The sequence below is a fragment of the Cyprinus carpio genome, chromosome B21, assembly GCF_018340385.1.
Source record: "Cyprinus carpio isolate SPL01 chromosome B21, ASM1834038v1, whole genome shotgun sequence".
Classification (NCBI taxonomy): Eukaryota; Metazoa; Chordata; class Actinopteri; order Cypriniformes; family Cyprinidae; genus Cyprinus; species Cyprinus carpio.
Window position 1 is genome coordinate 16,498,018 of NC_056617.1, and position 24,878 is coordinate 16,522,895.

Consider the following 24,878-nt stretch of genomic DNA (forward strand, 5'->3'; position numbering starts at 1 on the left):
TATGACTGACTTTTTAAATAACGTTTTTACAACATATTTTAATATTTGTTCTATTTAATGTTTGTAAAGATTAGATAAAGATATTTGTTAATATTGATGATTTGTTAATATTTCTTTTTTAATCTAAAAACAATGTCACAGATCATTATATATTGACTTTTTCAATAAACATTTAATAATATATATTAATATTTCAAATTCAAGTTCAATTTTTGTAAATATTTGATATTTTATATAAATAATACCTAAATACTGGTTAATATTTATTTTTAATTTATAAATAAATATCAGCAAATTATTTACTTTTATTTAAATGTAAACACTTTGTTCAGCCAAGTGGAAACTATGGTAAATCATGGTAACAATAAAAATTTCCTAAAGTATGCCAGAATAAATCTACAAGAATATAAGCTAGTAAAGTCACAAACACAATGGTTTTCAAAGGCAGCAAAGCTTTGTGTTGTGTACAGAGATGCCTGGAGGAGCATTACACTCAGTGCTGCAATCAATGTGATGCATGCGCAGTAGCCAGGTGTCACCAGTGTTCACCACACTGGGGTGCTCTCCTCTTTAAACAGTGTATGATGGGGATCATAACAAACCTCTAATTCGCTGTTGACCCACCTCTATTCATAGTGACAGCAGCTTGTGTCTTAACAAACCACAGAACAGGCTGAAAATAGACTCACACAGCAAAAATGCCCAAGCCTGAGGGGACTAAGTGTATCCATGTCTAATCTGGTTACGTATGCCAGCCGGACACAGCCGCCCGCTGCCAGAGCCTGGCGTGTGAGAAAAGCAGCTCAGTGACAGCTCTGAGGAATTGCTCCCTTCCTGCCAGACTCTCTGGACAGTACTCCAAACAGACATCCTACATGAGGTGTGCTACTAAGACATCTGAGGAGACACTGCGGCTGATATCCAAGTCTTCCATTTCCTTTTCCACTTTTCCCGAAGTGTGCGTTTCTTAACAACCAAATAAATCATTCTTAGGAATGTGAAAAAAGCAGATACTGTTTCTGTTGTATCCTAACAGGGATCTATAGCAGGTTTAAGAATGAATCAGAAAAATTCAAGTCATCTGGTAAAACATGCACACTAAAAGAAAGTGCATTCCCTCATGTGTCAACATCAAAAAAGAAAGAAAATCTCAGAAATCTCAGAAACCTGGCCTTCTTTAATTATAAGGAAGGTTAGTTCAGGTTGTAAAATGTCATGTGGTGCAAATTAGAGGGTGACACGGGAATTGATTTTCAAACCTCTCCCACCTCACTCCCACACAAATAAATAAATAAATAAATAAATAAATAAATTCTGTCCCATCCCAATCCCACAAAAAACTGGGGGAAAATCCCATCCTGTCCCAATCCCTTCCAATCCCGTGTTGTTGTTGTTTTTTTGGGGCAGAATCTGTCCCAGTGAAAATACAGTACAGATCACAGCATGCCCACCTTAGCTGAATAAAAATCCAAAATATAGTTTTTTGTTATTTTATTGAACTAGAGCCAGTTTAAACAATGCACAGTGTGCATTACACACACATTAAATTTCATCTAAATCATCCATGAAAACACACCCACACGTTTTCTATTTGAATTGGTTCATTTGAAAGTAGACATTTCATTCTCTATAGATATATTTTTCATACACAGAGTTTCAACGTTTCTCACTCAAGTTCAGAGACCGAGAAAGCAGAAAGCGCATCCTGTCTGCTTTAATTATTTTACAGAAGCGCAACGATTAGTTGTTATTCTGAGTGCATGCAAATAAATGTAGATTCTTTACAGATTCAAAAGATGTATTACTCTTATCTGTATGAACAAAAATTACGGAGTATTTTAAGAGCAAGTGAGTGCACCGGCGCCTCCATCTGTCCTGCAGTGAGCACACTACTGTTCAGCTTCCACACTCCGCACAGACACTTGAAAACTGCACATTTCTCTATTGAGCAGCCATGTAAAGTTGCTACTACATATGTGTGTTTGGATGTCCTGCCCGATGTATTATATTACCACACAGACCAGCCGTTAACGATCTGTCCGTCACGGACTGCATACGTCATTCACTTAACCAGCCAAAGCAAACAGAAGGAGAGCATAAAGAGACAAGGCAACCAGAATTGAATTCAAAATTAAAATATACAGTTTATTTATATAAAAGGTATATCTGTGTATAAAGTTGGGTATCATAGTGTTATTATGATTCTTGGTCCCGCCCACTCCCGCTGACATTTCACTGGACACTGACATCCCAATCACGTAATTAATAGTAATTTTGTTTCAAGGTCAGCCTCCAGTGCAAATCCACAACAACTTTATCATATTTTTTAATTAATAGCTAAATAAATTAATAATAAAAATACTGATTTAGATGTGTACACTTACATGTACTCAAGGTGTACTCAAGGTTACTTTTAACTGGATGGTTACACCACATGACCTTTTAAAGAAGGCTACCAAAGCCAAGCTATTCACTAACACCCATTAATGTTACTCTAGGTCTTTGATAATCAGACATACAGTATCTTAAGGACAATGGTCACAGATACACCACATTTTGTAACCTGTGATCACATAAAAGAAGTCCATGCGCTTTGCTGATGAAAGCATGATGAGATCTGTTTAAGTTCCTTTTGCTTTATGGATGTTTTATGGATATTATTAAGTCCAACACTTTTATTTTCATTTAGAATAATATAAACATGCACCAATAAATTGTGAAAAGACAAAATCAGTAAATATTACATATTCGAAGTAGTGCTGTCAAATTTAGCGCGTTAATGCAGGTGATTAATTTTTCTAGTTTAACGGCGTTAAAAATATTTAATGCTGTTAACGCAGAGGCGGGGCTAGGGTTGGCCACCCCAGTCACAACTGCTGCTTCTGCCTCATTTTTCTTGACAAGTATTGTGTTTATTTAGATGCAGAATGCCTTTATTGACCACATCTGTGTTCGGGAGACATAAGACGCACACGCCAACTTTGACTCAGAACCAGGCGCTTGTCAGATGAGTGTGGAAAAGGTACAGGTGACGAGGGAGCATCAGAACAACAACAGTGAACTGTGGTCAGATGAGATGTTGTCAGGCCATATGTCAGTGAAAACAAATCTTCTTGTTCTGTCAGCCGTTATACTGTGCTCATAGCGTGCGCTCTTCAATTCCATGCACAAATAAGGTGGAGTGCGTTTTGGCCTGTATCATTTCATATTAAAGCACGAATGAAACTACGAGCATGTGTCTCAGATTCATGTCACGTTCAGCAGTGGCAGCTCTTAAAGTAATAGCAGCCAAATAACCTAATAACCCAGATGCTGTGAAGTCTGATAATTAAAAAAATAATAATAATAACTGAGGAAATCAATAACTTATCATAGCTTTATGGATTTATATATTTAATTTAGAATTTAGTGTTTGATAACTTTATTTAATTTTTGTATATTTCCTACTTGCTGAAGGGCAGAGGTATGGCATTTACTATAATGGGTTTATGTGAAGATTGTTTTAAGTTCACTTAAATTAGAAGTTATTTTTAAAAATTCAAATAAAGGTTAAAATTGATAGGCTAGCTCTCAAGTAGCCTATGCTGTTATATTAGCATAGTCAACATTACATGTTCCGGGGGGATCCGGCCTTCAAATGCTGGCCTTAAGCAATAAAAAAGATGCCATTAAACAAATATTAAAAATATACTGTTTTTATGTTGTTTCTACATTAATTTAAAGATTGCATTTGAAATTATTGCAATCAAACTATATTTAAAATCTTTAATGTTAAGTGGGATTAATCGCGATTAATCATGATTAATTTCAGAAAAAAATGAATTAGTTTTAATTAATTAGTTCTTTTTTTAAATCGACTGACAGCACTAATTCAAACTCAAAATTAAATATTTTTATCCCATTATTTTGAAATTTCTTTTAAATTCTGTCATTTATTCACCCTCATGTCAATCCAAACCTGTATGACTTTCCCTCTTTTTTTCTTTTTTTTTTTGTCCACACAATAAAAGTTGATGCCGGTCACCAAAATTTTTTTGTTACCAACATTCTTCAAAATATCTCCTTTTGTGTTCCACAGAAAAAAATCATAGAGTCATAACTCTGAAAACATCTTAAAAGATTTGTAATACTGTAACTTTCAAATCTCAGTGCCCTCCCGGTACAAAACCACAATTTATTGAACCCAAGCTACAATAAGAATCTAGCATTAACAAAGTGTTAAATAACATCAGATGTAGCATTAACAAACATCCCTCCACAAAAAAACTGAGGTCCCATATACTTTGATGCTGTTAGTACAGACCATCGAATAACTAGCTGACAAAGCCCTTTGCTGAAACAACAGCGGATCCAGCTTTACTTTCACTACAAAGTCAAGGGATACTTTCCTTTATTGATGGCTGTTATCACTCTAGAGACTGCACTACATCACATACCAGCCACGTCCTGATTACAGCCACTGTAAAGGAGGAAACATTACCCCAGGGAACAAGAGTAGTGATCAAATCTCACAGGACAGTGATAACATAGAGAATACAATTTTATTGTACTGATGATGCAATCAAGGTGTTTAAGGTCAGTCACAGCATTTATATTTATATATATATAGATATATATATATATATATATAAAATTTAAAAAAAGCTCAAACTACCCCGAAAAAGTAAAAGAAATTATATATTTTTTTAAATGTACCCCAGAAAACAGTTTTAATCCCATTATTTGAAATTTCTTTTAAATTCTGTCGTTTATTCATCCCCTCATGAGCAAAATCCCACAACCTGTGTATGACTTTCTCTCGTTTTTTTCTTTTGTCCACACAATAAAAGTAAATTGATGGCCGGTCACCCAAAATTTTTTTGTTACCAACATTCTTCAAAAAATATCTCCTTTTGTGTTCCACAGAAAAAAAAATCATAGAGTCATAACTCTGAAAAAACATCCTTAAAAGATTTGTAATACTGTAACTTTCAAATCTCAGTGCCCTCCCGGTACAAAACCACAATTTTATTGAACCCAAGCTACCATAAGAATCTAGCATTAACAAAGTGTTAAATAACATCAGATGGTAGCATTAAACAAACCATCCCTCCACAAAAAAACTGAGGTCCCATATACTTTGATGCTGTTAGTACAGACCATCGAATAACTAGCTGACAAAGCCCTTAAGTTGCTGAAACAACAGCGGATCCAGCTTTACTTTCACTACAAAGTCAAGGATACTTCCTTTATTGATGGCTGTTATCACTCTAGAGACTGCACTACATCACATACCAGCCACGTCCTGATTACAGCCACTGTAAAGGAGGAAACATTACCCCAGGGAACAAGAGTAGTGATCAAATCTCACAGGACAGTGATAACATAGAGAATACAATTTTATTGTACTGATGATGCAATCAAGGTGTTTAAGGTCAGTCACAGCATTTATATTTATATATATATATATATATATATATATATCTTATCTAATCTATATATATATATATATATATATATATATAAAATAAAAAAGCTCAAACTACCCAAAAAGTAAAAGAAATATATATTTTTAAATGTACACCCAGGAAAACAGTAAAACAGGCTAATTTAAATTTTTGGGTGAACTAACCGTTTAATGGCATTAATAATATGGTAAATGTGATATACTAATTATAAATTTTCCACAAAATTCTGGAAACTAACACCACACAATCAGTCATTTAAATTGAAAGATATCCTGGCGGGACTCCTAACTGATCAAAAAGATTTGCAAAAAATGTCTGAAAATGTTTGAGATTTTGTTTGATTCATTCGGACAGTTCACTCATGCACAGAATTGTTTGTAGTGATATCTCACACTGAAATAGTAACAGGATACTTTATAAGACGCAGAACCAACAGCACTGGATTAGACTGATATAGACCTTAGCCAGGTTAGACAGCATATTGAATTTAACGCAGATGAAAACAAGGCTGTGAAGGATAGACTTACAGTCTTAACAATGACAGGCACTGTACATACTATTGACTGTGCATTTTATAACTGTAAAGACAATGCACATACTTGTATCCATAGGCGTATCATAAAAATCTTTGCTGTTCCATCATAAAACAAGTTTACCAAACAAGCCAGGCTTATTTCAGTTAGTCTGACTTGTTTTGAACCAAATCAACTTGGTAAACTTGTTTTATGAAACAAGCCCCTGGTTGCCTGTTGACTGCAACATTGACTCAAAATGTGTATCATCAGCCTTAGGCTATATAGGGATGATTTTTTTTGATGGGGTGCCTGTGAAACTATGCCCCTATTTTAAAGCTGAAATGTACAATTTCTTCAATTGGAATTACAAAAACAACAATTGTTTTCTAAAAGGTTTTTAAAGAGCTCTCTATATGTGATTTTTTTTTGAAAATGTTATAACCGCGACTGTGTGTGAGAATTTTTGTTTTTACGCTGGCGATGATCGGGACATTTAAAAAATAGCTTAGATTTTTCAGCGATATTTTCATACGAATGACTAAATATCACGGTGTGATAGAGGAAAGTGTTTACACACTTCAGCTGGATGTGTCACTGGAAATATAAAAGAAGGTGACTTAAAAATATGAAAGAAGCAGAAGTGGCTTGATGCAAAATACACCTGTGGCATCTGAGCTGCCTCTCTACCATCATACAGTACTGAATGAAACAATACTGCATGCAACTTTGGATTGGTTATGACGGCAGCGAATGCATTTCACCCGTGCTACGGGGTTGTTCTTACCTTACACGGAAACGGCAGAGTAGATGCAACTTTTTCCATTGCCAAGTTCCTTATGCTCGGCGTGAGAGGGCCGCGACAAGTTGGACAACAGCTGAGCTTTTGCCGACACTGGTTACACACCAGATGCCCAGCCTGGCACTGCAAGATCGGGGGCAGCACATAGTCGAAACACACCGGGCACTCAAACAACGCTGTCAGTTCGGCTGACTGTCCCGGTAGGACAGCGGCTGGGAGGGCTACAGCGGCCGCGGGGACTGTACAAGAGCCCGCGACAGAGCCGGATACCCCTGCGGCTGCTGCGGCGGCGGCGGCAGCGGCAGAGGCGGTTGTTCCTCCAGAACCTCCATGCTTACTTCCTCCTGCTTTGCCAGCTCCGAGTCCTCCGGCCGCACCACCCGCAGAGGACGGCCGGCTCATGGTGAGGAGTGTAGATCTGTAACGGTGTAAAACCAAGGCGATTTCAAGCCCGAGAGCCCCACCATATACTCCCGACTGAAGACAGACTCGGTTCCGAACAGCCTCCAGTCCCCTGCGGGCGCGGATACAACATGGCCGCCATAGTTTGAGCGCGAGTAACGAGTCTATTGGATGAAGGGGCTTTGATTGACACTCTCCTCAGCCAATCACAGAGCCGCTCAAGACGTAATTACGTGAGTGGCTGTAGTGAAGTAAACAGCAAACAGTTGCACTGTGTCCCTTTAACACGACCAAGGATGTTTCACCGTTCTGTGCAATCAAAGGAGTCTGTTGCATTTAAAAGCCTCAAACCATTTTTTTTTTTTTACTAAACAGAATGAGTTATGTGGATTTGGTCTAAATCAAGTTTTTACAGGGCTATTAAGTGGAACGAGACATAAAAGTTACAAATGAATAACATTATATGATCATAGTTATATTTAATACCTCTAATAAACCCCTTTTCTGGGTCAGTGAATTGTTTTTTCACTTCAGTAAGCATGCTTGGGATGCACAGAAGAAATGTATGCACAGACAAAATGGATAAGTACATTCCAATCAGCTGTTTTCGCACTCTTTACATACATTCTTAAACTAGATACATGTACATTTCGATATACAGGTCCTTCTCAAAAAATTAGCATATTGTGAAAAAGTTCATTATGTTCCATAATGGAATGATAAAAATAAAACTTTCATATATTTTAGATTCATTGCACACCAACTGAAATATTTCAGGTCTTTTATTGTTTTAATACTGATGATTTTGGCATACAGCTCATGAAAACCCAAAATTCCGATTTCAAAAAATTAGCATATCATGAAAAGGTTCTCTAAACGAGCTATTAACCTAATCATCTGAATCAACTAATTAACTCTAAACACCTGCAAAAGATCCTGAGGCTTTTAAAAACTCCCAGCCTGGTTCATTACTCAAAACCGCAATCATGGGTAAGACTGCCGACCTGACTGCTGTCCAGAAGGCCATCATTGACACCCTCAAGCGAGAGGGTAAGACACAGAAAGAAATTTCTGAATGAATAGGTTGTTCCCAGAGTGCTGTATCAAGGCACCTCAGTGGGAAGTCTGTGGGAAGGAAAAAGTGTGGCAAAAAACGCTGCACAACGAGAAGAGGTGACCGGACCCTGAGGAAGATTGTGGAGAAGGACTGATTCCAGACCTTGGGGGACCTGCGGAAGCAGTGGACTGAGTCTGGAGAAGAAAACATCCAGAGCCACCGTGCACAGGTGTGTGCTTTTGAACCAGAAACGGCGGCAGAAGCGCCTGACCTGGGCTACAGAGAAGCAGCACTGGACTGTTGTTCAGTGGTCCAAAGTACTTTTTTCGGATGAAAGCAAATTTTGCATGTCATTCGGAAATCAAGGTGCCAGAGTCTGGAGGAAGACTGGGGAGAAGGAAATGCCAAAATGCCTGAAGTCCAGTGTCAAGTACCCACAGTCAGTGATGGTCTGGGGTGCCATGTCAGCTGCTGGTGTTGGTCCACTGTGTTTTTATCAAGGGCAGGGTCAATGCAGCTAGCTATCAGGAGATTTTGGAGCACTTCATGCTTCCATCTGCTGAAAAGCTTTATGGAGATGAAGATTTCGTTTTTCAGCACGACCTGGCACCTGCTCACAGTGCCAAAAGCCACTGGTAAATGGTTTACTGACCATGGTATTACTGTGCTCAATTGGCCTGCCAACTCTCCTGACCTGAACCCCATAGAGAATCTGTGGGATATTGTGAAGAGAAAGTTGAGAGACGCAAGACCCAACACTCTGGATGAGCTTAAGGCCGCTATCAAAGCATCCTGGGCCTCCATAACACCTCAGCAGTGCCACAGGCTGATTGCCTCCATGCCACGCCGCATTGAAGCAGTCATTTCTGCAAAAGGATTCCCGACCAAGTATTGAGTGCATAACTGAACATAATTATTTGAAGGTTGACTTTTTTTTGTATTAAAAACACTTTTCTTTTATTGGTCGGATGAAATATGCTAATTTTTTGAGATAGGAATTTTGGGTTTTCATGAGCTGTATGCCAAAATCATCAGTATTAAAACAATAAAATATATGAAAGTTTAATTTTTATCATTACATTATGGAAAATAATGAACTTTTTCACAATATGCTAATTTTTTGAGAAGGACCTGTACACATTTCTGGATTTCCTAATATATTTACATCTGATGTTATTTGTTCTCTGTAAATACATAAGATAAAATTGTATTGCTAGCACCCTGCTCTACCATCTGAGCTACAGATACTGTTAGCTTGCTATAATGTACACTTAACCATTTAACAATTTTTATTTAATACACTGTGTAAATCTCATTTGCTGTTTCTAAAGTATACATCTATATATTCTCCATACATCATCAGTACTGACCACTGACTACACCATATCAGATGACCAGGACATGCAAGAAGAGTGTCTAAATATTATATTATATTAATATAACTGCATTATAGTAGTGTCAACATTTATTCCTGGAGTAAAAGCATACAGATCTCTCCCAGTATAACCAGCTCCCTCTGCTGGCATTTCATTGATTTATTTTAAAATGAACTATATACAATTACATTTTATTTATACCTACTAATATTTCAAATAATGAAGGTATTTATGAAATTATCTGTCCTTGAAAGGAAAAAAAAACTTTAAACAACTCAATGTATTCTATGTAAATACATGAGATACAAGAGCTTGTGAAACAACAACCAAACACACAATTTATGAATTTATTTTTATTTTTTTTTACTTCCAAAAATGAACAATAAATGGTAATTGGCTGTTATTGTGTAAGTATCTAAACAAGACAAAGCTACTGAAAGGCAAATTCATAGTTATCGATTGGTTATTTACAGAATCACTTCTATACTAGTAAGAAACCACAGCAGGTCATAAAGCATCATAGTCATCCTCATCTTCATGCTTCCTCTTAAGAGAGGTGGAGTCACTAGATGAATTCTGTGACACCATATTGGTAGTAATTAGGATGTTCTTGGAGCCAATGAGAGAGGGGTTGATGAGGACATTTTGAACTGTGGGAGTGGTAGGAGTAGCTGTGAAAACAAATTAAATCATTGTTTTAATGAGGTTACTGCTATAATTCACTGCATGATCTTAAATCTGGCATGTTTCTATTTCTCTAAGCTCAATCGATAGCTTAACTTCATCTGCTCACTGATTTGGCACAAAATGTTCCATATGGTCCTCAATATAAAAGAAGACCGTACAAGAAGAACTGCTTATTCTAAGGTAGAAACTTACCTGATTTGACAGAGGCAGCCTGTGAGGAGGGAATCTGAACTGTAAAGCGCTGGCCGGTCAGTGACACAGGCGTCCCCACTTTAGTTCCCACTGTCTGCACTGATGGCGTACCTGTAGTAAATACAATGATGATCCTTTAAACTCAGGTTTAGATTTTGCACTTGTTCACCAGAGAAAAAAAAAAAAAAAAAAAAAGCATTAAAATTAAAACAAAAGTAGATGCTCCTCTTGTAATAATGGAGATTAGCAAATGTATATTGGAAATTGTGTGAATGCAAATTCTTGAAATCTTTGAGTATACTTCAGTATTTAGAATAACTGACCAAGAGTTGGAGTGCTTGGTCTACTGGACACTGCCCCCACACTTAACCGTGGCACTGTTATCCTGCCCGCAGATGAAGGCACCTACACATTCAAATCAAAACCATATCAGACTGTACGTTCTGCCATACATTTTAATTTACATCTGTTTGTATCCTTTGAAGAACCAGCATGAAAATAAAAATTCAAAATATTAATACACTATAATAGTATCTCAATGATTCTAAAATAACACAAATTACGATACCACACAAGGTCAAGGAAATTAATAGAACACATACATATTATGCCAAGTATTACATTTTATCAGGAAGAAACATACATATCATATATTTATATATATATATATATATATATATATATATGTATACACACACACACACACGGGGTAAACGTACCTATTAAGCTCACCAAAATCTACATTGAGATGTTTAGTGCACATGATATTGGTTTCAGTATAAAAAGATGTTAAAATAAAATATTAATATCTCACACACCCCTGTTCCCATTATGCTCATATCCTGTTTTATTAAAAAAACATTTTAGAAAACTTTTAAAGAATAACTGAAAATTTTTTTTTTTGAAGGTACAAAGTCATCAAAAAAAAAAAAAAAAAAAAAAAAAAAAAACAGAACACTAAAATCAAGCAACAAGGCATTCAATTTAATCAGTTATATATTCATAATGAAGTGTCACTTAAGCACATTGCAACATCTAAAATATTCCATGTTCAGCTAAGTAACACAAATTCAAAAATCAATTAAAACAAACCAATAAAACATTTCATTCATGGGGATGAACACAGAAACTAGCGTCATTATGAAGCCTCTTATTAAATGGATTTCACCTTATCTATAGTCTCTTAAGGCTGGAATACACTACATGATTTATGCTCCGATTGTTGACTGATTTACAGTCTGGAGAAGTTGATGCTAGTTGCCAAAGGTCAGAGCCAGTCTGCAGATTTTAGTTGACAGAATCTATAGAAAATTGATTAACTTAAAGTGACAACCATCAGTTAATATTTAATGTCTGTTTATGAAGTATTTACATAGATGTTCAATGTGGAAGAGCTTAAAGAGAGCACACTGAGCTTAATTGGAGCAGCAATAATTTTTTATTAATTTCATGTAATATTTATTAAAATGACAAGATTTTGCAAAATAAACAATCTAGGTCATGTATTAAGTTCATACATATTTTATTATGAACAGCTATTATTTACAATATCTATGAAATTATACTTTTTCTTATTGATGTCACACTGAAGCTATCATTTTTTTAGTAGTGCACCCTTTAAGCTCATCTTACAATAATATGAAATCTTTAAAAATTACAGCAGTGTACCATTGATAAACTCTAATTTTATAATATTATGGATGTTAAAATACAAGCAGTAATGCCTGTGAAGTAAAATATTAGTGTAGCACACTGTGCTGTGTTCTGTAGCATCTGCGCTATGTTGCTAAAACTATCTTTTGGATCTAACTGTAATTATTTCCCACATCCAAGTTCCAGGTTAGAATATGCAAAAGTCTTAACATTAATATCTTAATTTTACAGTAAAGTGAAACTTATGCTTTCAGATGGAGCGGCATTTAATACACAGAGCCATAGATCACCACCAAGCTACACAATATTGCATTCATTACATGAATCGCATTTATATTGCGTAGCTTGTCAGTTTTAGTGTTTTCATTAATGCCATTTATGTTTTTGTTAATACAGCATATAGCACTAGTCAACTAAATGAATGTAACATGGCAAAGATGAATGCACTTTTGGAAGTTGAAAGTAAGGGAAATGTCATTTTGCAATTTCTGTGGTCTAATGTGATATTGTTGTTCATGTTCTTGTTCATGATGAATTTTTCTTTTATTGCTGTAATAATTTATAGCATCAACAATATGACCCGTTGAATTCATTTTGGGAGCGATGACTGATGAATGTATTTTTAGTCCAGTGCCTGTATATAAGATTAGTATTGACCAAGTTCAGAAAATCTATCTAAAATCAAAATCTGGATTTGAATTTTTAATGTTATTATAACCTAAAGTTGCTATGTGAAAGTTTGAAACAAAAAATAGTGGTTTTCATCTTGCCACTTTCTAGGTAAAAGAAAACCCATTTTTACCTAGCATAATAAAAATAGATTTACAGCGTTTTGGAACCAAACTCTTCACATATATATGGGGGGATTCCAATACAGATTTTGCAACGTGTTCAAGATTATGTGAATTCGCTGTGTTGATGAACAGAAAATTACTTGATACTGTCACCGTCCCACCGGAGCTTGCGCTCTTTTTTTTTGTTGTTGTCCTTTTTCTCTATAAAATCTTTTAGTAATCATAATAAATGATATATCATTTGAAAGCTTAGAAGTCTAAAATTCATCCTGTGAAATCAGACATTCCGTTACCATGGAAATGGTACTTTAAAATCTTATGGCAGTCTCCTCCCCCTTAGTGGGCAGTGTTAAAGGGATAGTTCACCCAAAAATCAAAATTATGTCATTAATGACTCACCCTCATGTCGTTCCAAAACCCGTGAGACCTCCGTTCATCTCTCGGAACACAGTATAAGATATTTTTGATTTAGTCCGAGAGCTTTCTGTCCCTCCATTGAGAATGTATGTACGGTATACTGTCCACGTCCAGAAAGGTAATAAAAACATCTTCAAAGTAGTCCATGTGACATCAGAGGGTCCGTTAGAATTTATTGAAGCATCGAAAATACATTTTGGTCCAAAAATATCAAAAAAACTACGACTTTATTCAGCATTGACTTCTCTCCCGGGTCTGTTATGAGCGCGCCGTTCACAGCACATCCGGTTCGCGAACGAATCACTCGATGTAAACCGGATCTTCTTGAACCAGTTCACCAAATAGAACTGAATCGTTTGAAACGGTTCGCGTCAACAATAAGCATTAATCCACAAATGACTTAAGCTGTTAACTTTTTTAACATGGCTGACACTCCAATATCCCGGAGTAATTCATTTACTCAAACAGTACACTGACTGAACCGAGCCAGATAACGAACGAAACATTGACTCGTTCTCGAGTCAAGAACCGTTTTCTGTCGGACGCGTGCGATTCGAGAACCCGAGGAGCTGATGATACTGCGCATGCGTGAAGCAGACTGACACACAGCGCGTCTGAACCGAACTGGTTCTTTTGAGGATTGATTCTGAACTGATTCTGTGCTAATGTTATGAGCACGGGTAAACCGAAGGCTTGAATCAAGGGCAATCATCGCCATCGTCATTACGTCGAGTGCAAAATAACTGGTGAACCGTTTTCGGCAACCGGTTTATTGAATCAAACTGTCCGAAAGAACCGGTTCGCGGAGAAGAACAGAACTTCCCATCACTACCGGTGATCCGGAAAACCGATGCAACCGGTTCTTGACTCGAGAACGAGTCAATGTTTTCGTTCGTTATCTGGCTCGGTTCAGTCAGTGTACTGTTTGAGTAAATGAATTACTCCGGGATATTGGTTTATTTGAACTCAGAGGGAGTGTCAGCCATGTTAAAAAAGTTAACAGCTTAAGTCATTTGTGGATTAATGCTTATTGTTTGACGCGAACCGTTTCAAAACGATTCAGTTCGATTTGGTGAACTGGTTCAAGAAGATCCGGTTACATCGCGAGTGATTCGTTCCGCGAACCCGATGTGTGCTGTGAACGGCGGCGCTCATAACAGACCAAGAGAGAAGTCAATGCTGAATAAAGTCGTAGTTTTTGATATTTTTGGACCAAAATGTATTTTCGATGCTTCAAAAAATTCTAACGGACCCTCTGATGTCACATGGACTACTTTGAAGATGTTTTTATTACCTTTCTGGACGTTGACAGTATACCGTACATACATTCTCAATGGAGGGACAGAAAGCTCTCGGACTAAATCTAAAATATCTTAAAACTGTGTTTCCGAAGTTGAACGGAGGTCTCACGGGTTTTGGAACGACATGAGGGTGAGTCATTAATGACATAATTTTGATTTTTGGGTGAACTATCCCTTTAAGTGTCATATTACAAAATGCATTACAGTCTTTTAGAATCAAAACTTTTTATAATCTTGGCAAAAAACATATCATTGGAAAGGTCTGAGACTCAGGATTCCATATTTGGTGGTTATTTTTAGATAGAAGTAAAATTGACAGAGAAATCTAGAGAAAAATTCATTAAACAAAATTCAAAGGAGTTTTGATGGCTCCCAGTGGCTGTTTGTGGTATGACACCCTAAATAAAATCTCACAGGTACCTCTATTTTTTTCATATCAACTTCAAATTTGGAACATAACTTATTTAGACACAAGGCTTTAATTTTATACCAATTTTAGAGTAAAACCTGTTTTGTAAAATATTTATAATAAATAAAAAATTAATATAGCGCATTTTATTTACAGTACATTTATACTTCTATAACTTTTTGAACAAATTCCACTTTTGCCAAAATCTGCTAATTTTCTTCTTTAAAAAGAGACCAACCTTAGGTCTATATTCTAAAGTGTTCATAAATTACAACAATTTAAGTTTGGATAGTGCACTTTAATGCCTATTTAAAAAATGGGGGGTGACAGTTAAAGGGTTAAAAAAAAAAAGTTACTCTGTCTGAGCTGTGCTTTATACGTATGATTCATATACTACTGACTACAGTGCGCTGACCTTTTTGCTCATAAAATTTGCGGATGTGAACACACTTCAGCCTGTAAATCACAAATGACTGAAAGTGTCATGTGAACTCATTGGTAAAAAAAAAAAGGGAAAAAAAGGGTAGGATCCACTTGTGAACGATTGAACTACAGGTCCAATAACAGCAGTAATACATTACAAGACTTTGTTATCAGTTATCACTAGGTCAGCTAATCCAAGTTTTAGACCCAAACTACAAAAACTGTATATTATCACATATTATTCAAAATAATACCTTTTTCTGCAAGGACTTCAGTTTGTAGTTTGGTGCAGTGAGACAGTAGCGGTCTGGTGGAAGACGTGGGCCTGTGTATGGTTTGATCAGGGGCAAAGGAGTTTGGTTCTTCTGTCTTGCAATGTCCAACAGAAACTAAAACCATGGACCAACCACCACTATTAAATTATCAGAAGTCACAAATGTGTTATGCATTAAAAAAAAACATAAGTCAACAAGAACAACTTACATCTCGTGGTGGAGGAGATGTGAAAGACTGATCCACTCTACACTGGATTGCTAACCTCACATCATCTGCATCCACACTGGACTTTTTGGCATGGGTGGAATATATTTTAGCATCTTCAATAATAGTTGTTACGTATCCTGAAGAAAAAAAACATCAGCCAGTGAATGTCAAAATGCTTTTGGACGACTCACTAATACAGAACAGTGATGGATTTTGTTTGTTAATTTTTTTTTAAATGTTTTGGGTTTTTAGTGTTATTGTCTCACTGTATGTAAACTCCAGCATTTGATTGATCACTCTGGGCTCGTACTCCGTGATCCCCATGTCCTTAAGAATCTGCATCATAACCTTTGAAGATAATAAAATAAAGTTAAAACTGCACAAAGAAAATATCATGCATAATATATTAGCTGCATCCCTGCATATTTTTCAGCAAATAGCTTAGCTTGAATTACATTTTAACGCATTAATTGTAAATACAACCACAACATTTTTATTCATAAAAACACAGTAAATGATAATATATTTTGTTAAAATCGCACCGAATTAAAACCGTATTAGAGTGGACCGGTTAGCGTGGTAACGAGTGTGTGCACAAAGAAGAATAAGACAAGTAAAGTACACAGTAGCTCTTTAAACATGCTGCTTTAATCGCTGTGGTTTAAAAACAACACATATTGCACAACACGGAGATAAAACAGTTTCTGAAGCATTATGTACCTGTGCATCTTTAGGCACTGTTTTCGGAGACGCCATTTTCACACGAGCGCTGATTCTCCTCCCCTTAAATACTCGGGTTGTGTTTCAAAACGTAATGTACTGTCTACCTAGACAGCATTTTGGCAAACTTAAGCGGTGCCGAAGCAGAGCAGCCAATCTGGATGAAGAAACCTTGAGTGGCAGAGACAAGCAGCAAATCACAGAGGAATAATCACGCGCCAAGTGAGTCGAGCAGCCAATCAGTAGCGATGGGATATCTGAATCATTTCCGCGAATCAATTCTTTCGAAGAGACCCGATTGAGAGACAGCAAAAACTGCATCAAGTAATTCCTCATAGTAATTCCGCGGCATATGACACGCGATAAATTACGTTTCATTACCAGGCATTTATTGAAATGTAACGTGTCCATGTTCAGTTTCTTACAACCACGATTCAACTGATAAAAATAAGGTTATATTGAGACTAAGTGTAGGCCTAATTAGCATTCATATTAAATAATATTTAAATTAATTTCCATATTTAACGACATGCTATTTAGAAAAGTCCTGTCTCTTAAAAGAAGTTGTAAACATATTTCCAGTACGTTTTACTCTTGATACTTCTGCGATTCGCTGGAACCGATTCCCACTGATCCGTTCAACCAGTTCATTGAAAAGCTTCGACTCAAAAAATTGATTCTTAAACGAGTCGTACATCGCTATTTGAGACACGACCACTGGTCATAGTGAAGTCACATCCTCCTCTATATAAACAAAAAACACACACTAGTTCATTCCAGCTAGCCACACACTACAGTTCCTCATTGGCCGAATACATAACATAGCCCAGTTACTGCAGAGTTTTTTTTTTTTTTTTTTTTCATGTAAACTGGGAAACATGGCTTGGACGTTCTCTAGCTCTGCTGTATTTAGTGATGTTGAACGCTAAACTGCTCTCTCTCTCTCTCCTGTCGTATTTGGGTAAAAAACGTTCAACATCACTTAACATTAGATTTTTTTTGAACGTGTCCTCAGTTCGATGTGACTTCGCTGCTAATGTGTTTACGCGTCAAGTAGTCTTCAATTTTATTATTATGAGCTTTTGTGGCACATCAGTGTGGATTGCTAACTAAACCATTAGCCAACCCGGTTACAGTATTGATCTGTCAGTAGAGTCACTCTGGAACTCTGAAGTCCTGTCAACAGATACACCAAAAGCCCAGGTAAGAGAAAAAATGTGAGAACGCTAACGTTAGTGTGTTTCATATGGACAATATTTTATTTGATATACTGAGACTGCGTTATTAGCCAAAGCTAGCTCTGTATATGTAACAGTAGTGGCAGAAATTTTATAAACACAACACTGAAGTGTACTTTTAAAAAGTGTTTTTATATATGCTTTAAAAGAATATACTTACGTTCTAACTGAACGTAATGCTTTCAAACACCTAACTGCGTTATTTGCATTTAATGTCATTTTTATTTAAATTTGAATGTTATATATTTAAATATATTTGTAATTATACTTTTTTTGTAATATATTGACTTATGTAATATTAAAAGTTAAAAGTTTAACTTTAAAGTAACTCACGTGTGCTTTTAGTATGTCGGTCAAGGACATAGTCATGAAAGTGTATTCTCTTAAAGTACACCTAAGTGGCGTTTTATTTTATTAATATATTACTTGCAAGTACAGCTCTATTTATTTATTTGTTTTGCAATTAAATGCACATTAAATTCAATTAATCAGACTTCTGTTTTCTAGGATGATACTGTCTATATATATATATATATATATATCTCTATATCTAGCTGTAATATGTCTTATATAAACATTTATATGCTTATATTTATAGTGTCTTTTTCTACAAACCCGTATAATCATGTCTGCCATGCGAGTGGATGCTAAGGTGGTCATGCTTGGCAAGGAGAGTGTGGGTAAAACCAGTCTGGTGGAAAGATACGTACATCGCCGGTTTCTTGTGGGACCATATCAAAATGTAAGTGTGTGTGTGTTAGCATAGCAGCCTCTAGAAGTAATTAGTCCATTTGAAGTAGGCTAATTGACCATTTTCTGAGATTGTTAGTTCTTATTAAAGATATTTTTGTGCATGATGTAATTTTGACTGGCTATCAACAATCTCTAATCATGTGTCTCATGCTACAAACCAGCTCCACAGGTAAAGCCACCTTCCACGGATGTCAGTGGCTCTTTGACGATGACATATATGATGTTTGTAGGTTTTATGTGTTTGTGTGTGTATGTGTGTTTTAATGAATTGTTTTTGTCTCATTAAACTATAGGGGCTGCCTTTGTTGCGAAAGCCCTTAATGTCAATGACAAGGTGGTTACTCTGGGAATATGGGTAAGTGTAGTTACTTGGGACTTTATATATGCTGATCAACCACTCTTTAGTGACTTCATGTGTTTCCTTTGATCATAGGACACTGCTGGGTCTGAACGCTATGAAGCTATGAGCAGAATCTATTACAGAGGAGCCCGCGCTGCCATTGTCTGCTACGGTATATCTCTTTGTTGCAGTTTGACAGGAAATGTTTTTTTTTTGTCGGAAAGAAATCCAAAGTGCAGCATGTACCAGCTCAGTCTAGCAGTCAGGTGACACTGAGCAAGGAAATGGCTCATGCTTGCTCACTCTGTGTATAAATTACAGTCGTTACAATCCTGCTAGGCAGTTCATGTGTTTGATTAAAATAAGTTAATCAGGGGCCCATGTAAAATTTAAAAAGACCCCAAAAAAATAACAAAAACATTTTTGGACTGTAAAATGTGCATTGAGATTATATTTTATATATATATTATTTTTTTTTTTTTTTTTTCAATTGATATGATGTTACGTTTTTATTCTACATTTTAAAGATTTTGCCAAAATTTTTAAGATAATTTTATTTTATTTGGTTATTTTAATACTATCTTATTTGAATCTTCTCTGTTTAGTTTTTCTTAGATATGTAATAAAAATAATAAAATCTGGAAACAATTATTTGAATTTGTTGTAATAATATAATACTTCATCTTTTTCTCATACACTATAAATGTAAATGTATTTTTTTAACACTACCATTCAACAGTTTGAGTATAATAAAACCATTAATAAAAATATTAATTTCTTTAAAAAAAAAATACAAAAAAAAAAATTCCAAGCTTAAAATTAGCTCAAAAAAACTTTAAATATTTTTTTATCCTTAATTTGTGTCTGTTTTTCACACTTAGACTTAACTGACAGCAGCAGCTTTGGAAGGGCCAGGTTCTGGGTGAAGGAGCTACAGAACTGTGAAGAGGTAAAATAAACCCACGTCTCACAAAAACATGAGAACATCTTCAGCACAACTTTATGGACACATTCTTTTATTTTCAGCACTGCAAGATATATTTGTGTGGCACCAAGAGTGACCTGATTGAGGCCGATCGAAGTGTGCGGCAAGTAGACTACCATGATGTTCAAGACTTTGCAGATGGTATGCATTAATTTAGCTGCTTTTGTTTTCTACAAAGCATTTCAATAAAACAACATTAACTTTTATAATTTACAGAAATAGGTGCACAACATTTCGAGACCTCCAGCAAAACAGGAAAAAATGTTGGTAAGTGACGCTTCAGTTTATCTGCTCTACTGAGCACTCTTTTTGTGTAACGTACAGTTAGATACCGAGAAGTTTCACTTCTTTATTTGTTTTTTTTCATACAGATGAGGTGTTTCAGAAAGTGGCTGAAGATTTCAGTAACTGTGCTTTAGAGTTCATGCAAGGTGAGAATTTGCTGCAAAGTGAAAACACTTATTTTAGACTTACACCTGGGTCTGTAAGTTTCAGGGACCATGCTTTTCAGACCCTCACTCTCTCAGTTATTTGTTGCTTAGCATAAGCATGAAAAGCACAAATGTTTGTCATTACAATGACAATAGATGAAGCAAACTGCTTGCAAGGACCATCTTTGAGAGAAAACAAGCTGCACCTTTTAGCATTAGCAGCCCACAACCAATTTCATGACCTAACCTACGCAGGCTTAATAGTGCCTAATAGTTATTTTATAACAGATTTCCATGTGCATGTTTATTTTTTACAGTATTAATGGGAAATCATAGTAGCTGCTCTTTTAACTTTGATCAATAATAGTACAGAGTATTTATTAATTTCTAATCCTTTTGTCCCCCTTATTTTTAATGTAAGGGCATACAGTATGCAGCCAAATGTAATGTGAATGGGCAAGGCTTTTGTGTCGTCTGCTTTCAGTTCTTTTACATGTATCACAATTATGCTATGCTGATTTATAACGTAAACTGTTTTTTATTGTCGTGTTATTTTAATATATTATTTTACTCATAAACCCACTGGTTTGAAGCGCAAATAGCTCTTCTGTTCACTGCACTTTATTCTTCTTGTTATTTCCCTATACCTGCTAATGTATCAGAAGTCACACATTCAAAGACATTAGCTTACTTCTGCGTTGCAAAATAAAGTGGATAGAAATATTAAGATGATGATGCATCAAATTCTGAATTTCCGATTTATTTATTTATTTTGGTATTGTATCCTCACAGAAAAGAAGGGGGTGGATCTTGGGCAAAAGAAGGACTCTTATTTTGACAACTGCTGCCATAACTGACCTATCACTGGAAAAACTGCTGTGTCATATGGTCTATTTTGGGATGACTGGAGGCTCAACATCTTTTATACTCCTCAAAGCATCAGCTGGAGTTTTTTTTTTTTTTTTTTTTTTTTTTTTTTGGCTCTTTCCTTCCTTCTTTCATGATTTTCTGGTGTGCTGTAGAACATGAAGGAATCCACTTTTCCCCTTTTTCCTATTTTTCTTTATCAGGAACATGTTTTTTATTTTATTTTTTGGACCTGAGAATGTTGACTGAAGCAAATATTAACAGTGCATGGCAATCCGTTTTACCAAAAAGACAAGACACAAAGCAAGCTTTAGGGACAGATGTCATTGCATGGAGGTGATCGTTGCCAATTTTCACAAACAATGCCTTGAATGATTTATCTCCTTTTATGATTTAAATTGTCTCTATTTTATAGATCTTTTGAGGATCGTAATGTTTACACCCTTCATTCATCACATTGCACTCATGTATGAACAATTTACTTTCATATGTCCACACTTAAGTTTCAGTTTTCACAGATCTGAGACCAATTTAAACATTTTTCTCATAATGATAAAGATTTAGATGTTGATAGAGTGGAAAATTACATAGTAAAATTAAAAGGCAGTTTCCAATTAATATGTTCTTAAATTGAAAAATCGATGTCAAAATGTCAAAGGCTAATAACCATAGTTACTTGAGGCATTTATAATATCATGATTCATCTGATATGCAGGAGTATCAACTCAGCAACATCAACAAAAAACTCAACTCGTGTTTGATAATGGAGCCCATAGCTTCCTGTATCTTTTTTGTCCATTATTTTACATATCTTTACCGGGTTCCAAAAGCAAGTCAATGTGCAGCATTTGATGAATGTGATGTTAATGTTTACAATGCTATTTTTATTATTATTTAATTTTACTTCGGTAAGATATTGTAAACTGGGACACTAACTTGTCAGTTGTGAAAATGTTTGTGCATACTTTGTACATACAGCCTTAGTTCACTCTCTGTTCATATTGTGCCTGTATTAAATACTGCTCAACAAGGCCTGTAGCTAAAAATATGGTTCTTGTGAAACTTTGTGCATTTTACGTCATTCCAGAGAAATCCTGATATTGTGCCATTTTCACTGGTTGTCCTACAGGAAAGAAGGACAATATTATAATACTTTGTCACATTTTACTGTGAAATTACATTAAAAATCTTAAACAGCTGGTGCATATTTTGTTTAAAGGTATCAAAATAGTATAAGCAAAGTAGACCAAGTCATTTAAGACTGCCAGATATTGGAATGATAATACTGTAAATGTATCTTAGAACTCTGAGGAGTAATAACCTTTTTACTACATATCATATTCATCCTTTGCTGCCTATTCTTGCTTACCCTCACTTATCAAAGTTAGTGTTTCTTTTCTTCTTTTTTTTTTAAGAGAGTAAGGTACTCTTTCACCAAAATAATATTATTATTTAGTGTACCACATCAGAGGACTAGAATTAAGTGATTATGAATATTTTGAATTTGTCTTGTAAAAAACTTATGTGTCCTCTGTGTGGGATCTATATATAGAAAGAGAGAATGAAAACATTTTTAAAAAAAAAATTTTCAGCCTAGATTGCATAGAAATGAAAGTGAAATGGAATCAAATTAGAAGCTCTCTGCACTTTCAGGATCTTTTGCACAAAGAAACTTTAATTAGTTGCAAGATTTTTGCATTAATTTAATGACAATTGCCCCAATTCTCCATAAAATTCTCATTACTGTAATGCAGAATTAAAATTATCCTCTCTGGATACAACAACAGTTATTATTATTATTTAAGCTTAAATTATTGTCTGCGTATATACAATTAATACTATCATTATGTATACTTACAGTTTGCAATATAAATATAATTGTTTTGTGTTACAGTAATGACAAGATAATTGCATGTGGAAATCTGCCTAATTGTCATGCAATTAATGTTGCAATTCAAAACACTTTTAATTATCCTGAAAATAGACCTCTTTTTCTTTGTACAAAATGTAATTTGTTTTTATTTTGGGGTGAAATATCTCCCAAACATTTGTTGACAGTTTTTGTGAGACTTACAGTTCAACATTTCTACTCACTTTTCATTAACGCAATAAATCTATTTGAAAAGTACAATTGTGATCACACTATTTACAGAGATGGTAAAAACAGCAGCAAAGAAGCAACAAGTGTGTAATGTTGTTTATTCTGTACAAAGCACTACAGCACAATTAAAGTCTCTAACAAGGCAACAGATTTTTTTTCCCCTTTTGCCAGAAATTTGTCTGAAATATACTGAAGTGGAATGACACTTAGAGCAGCGTTAAAACTATTAAGTGCAATTATATACATCAATACAGTTTAAGAAAAAAAATTGAAATGTTGTTCATTATGAAGAACTCTTGATCAGTTAGATGGGGGTGAGGAAAACCAGCAGAGAAATGTCAGGAGTGTAGACATGCAACAAACCACAATCATTTGTCCTATACATTAGCTTCACAGAAGACTATTAGGGCTTTAGTTGCCAATTAGTGTTTTACACTATATGGTTTCAGTTCAAATTGTATGTTAAACATCTTTTAAGATATCAGCCTTTATGGAATATTGAACATGAAATCACTAAATGTCAAAGACTTGACTGGGAGTGTTTAATTATCAGGCTTGCAAAGCCTGTCATCTTCTTCCATATAGATTTAATTTATAAAAAATATATATACAGCAAGACAGAACAGACTCATCTGAGTAGTTCAGTTAAGAGACCTATTACATAGTTGCACTTTCTAAATGACTGGTGAAAGTTGGGACAGCACTTCCTGTTTGTTTAAAAGTTTTGTAACTGCTGGATGCCACAAGTGTTTAAAAAAACCACATAGTTCACCTTTAAATTCACAGCATAATTTACACCAAAGAATTTGGGGAGTATCTGTCTCTTCAGTGGATATGATCAATCAGAACACTTCCTTTGTAGACTGCAGCAAGTTCTTCTGGATTTTGTGCCAGTTTGGCAAAGATTCATTCGTTCTGGGAATTTCCTAAATGATCTAAAATAAATTATGAGCATACTTGTAAATATTCTGCTTTTGTCTTAATATATTAGCAGGCAAATTTGGATTATTATACAAAAGTGCTTCAAAATGATAGTCTTCAAGTTATTTAAACAGATGGCTAGGATATTTTAATCTTATTAATTACGATCACAATTTACTGCACTCTTAAAGGGATACTCAACCCCAAAATGAACATTTTGTCATTAATCATCTCCTCTGTGTCTCTCCTTATCATATGCTGTGTATGCTCTTCTGTGTCATCCGCACCACAAGGATGCGCTGTTTCTACGTGTATTTAGCTTTGATTTGAAATAAAACAGCGCATCCTTGTGGCGCGGATGATACAGAAGAGCATACACAGCATACGTTGATAATGAGAGACACAGAGGAGACAGGTGACAAAGGAATTATTGAATAAAGTCGTTATTTTTGTTTTCTTCGCTTACAAAAAGTGTTCCCGTTGCTTCATATAACCCAGATTGCACTTCTGATGGCAGATGGAGTATTCTGACGACGACTTTTATACTGACGACGACCTTGACACTGC

At 35.4% G+C, this 24,878-nt stretch overlaps 3 protein-coding genes across 3 annotated transcripts in view; 1 reads left to right on the top strand and 2 right to left on the bottom strand.

The window, feature by feature from the left end:
* The window catches only part of LOC109062921 (E3 ubiquitin-protein ligase Siah2), a 28,494-nt gene extending 21,158 nt beyond the window's left edge, over window positions 1-7,336 (bottom strand). Inside the window, exon 1 of the mRNA XM_042748544.1 lies at window positions 6,747-7,336. Within this exon, the coding sequence (XP_042604478.1) occupies window positions 6,747-7,163 (417 nt within the window). The 5' untranslated portion in view covers window positions 7,164-7,336. The remainder of the gene's footprint in view (window positions 1-6,746) is intronic.
* Window positions 7,337-9,934: 2,598 nt separating this feature from the next.
* Window positions 9,935-16,821, bottom strand: LOC109098895 (transcription initiation factor TFIID subunit 9-like). Its single transcript, XM_042747647.1, has 7 exons — window positions 16,676-16,821; window positions 16,222-16,303; window positions 15,956-16,092; window positions 15,727-15,861; window positions 10,799-10,880; window positions 10,476-10,586; window positions 9,935-10,267 (listed from the first exon to the last, which is right to left on the bottom strand). Exons 1-7 carry the CDS (start codon window positions 16,709-16,711, stop codon window positions 10,104-10,106), a joined length of 747 nt encoding a protein of 248 aa, XP_042603581.1. The 5' UTR covers window positions 16,712-16,821; the 3' UTR covers window positions 9,935-10,103.
* A 591-nt stretch (window positions 16,822-17,412) lies between these two features.
* LOC109098890 (ras-related protein Rab-24) lies at window positions 17,413-22,488 on the top strand. Its single transcript, XM_019112410.2, has 9 exons — window positions 17,413-17,878; window positions 18,512-18,655; window positions 18,953-19,021; window positions 19,100-19,178; window positions 19,888-19,955; window positions 20,033-20,132; window positions 20,208-20,258; window positions 20,363-20,422; window positions 21,215-22,488. Exons 2-9 carry the CDS (start codon window positions 18,539-18,541, stop codon window positions 21,277-21,279), a joined length of 609 nt encoding a protein of 202 aa, XP_018967955.1. The 5' UTR covers window positions 17,413-17,878; window positions 18,512-18,538; the 3' UTR covers window positions 21,280-22,488.
* The last annotated feature ends 2,390 nt before the right edge of the window (window positions 22,489-24,878 follow it).

Excerpts from the sequence above, each read along its gene's own strand:
- LOC109098895 (XM_042747647.1), bottom strand. The coding sequence starts at position 16,711 with ATGGCGTCTCCGAAAACAGTGCCTAAAGATGCACAG. Across the intron at positions 16,304-16,675 it reads CAGTGCCTAAAGATGCACAG|GTTATGATGCAGATTCTTAA; the intron begins GTACATAATGCT and ends TTATCTTCAAAG. Across the intron at positions 10,268-10,475 it reads GGCTGCCTCTGTCAAATCAG|CTACTCCTACCACTCCCACA; the intron begins GTAAGTTTCTAC and ends TTGTTTTCACAG.
- LOC109098890 (XM_019112410.2), top strand. The coding sequence starts at position 18,539 with ATGTCTGCCATGCGAGTGGATGCTAAGGTGGTCATGCTTGGCAAGGAG. Across the intron at positions 18,656-18,952 it reads TTGTGGGACCATATCAAAAT|ACTATAGGGGCTGCCTTTGT; the intron begins GTAAGTGTGTGT and ends TTGTCTCATTAA. Across the intron at positions 20,259-20,362 it reads CAAAACAGGAAAAAATGTTG|ATGAGGTGTTTCAGAAAGTG; the intron begins GTAAGTGACGCT and ends TTTTTCATACAG.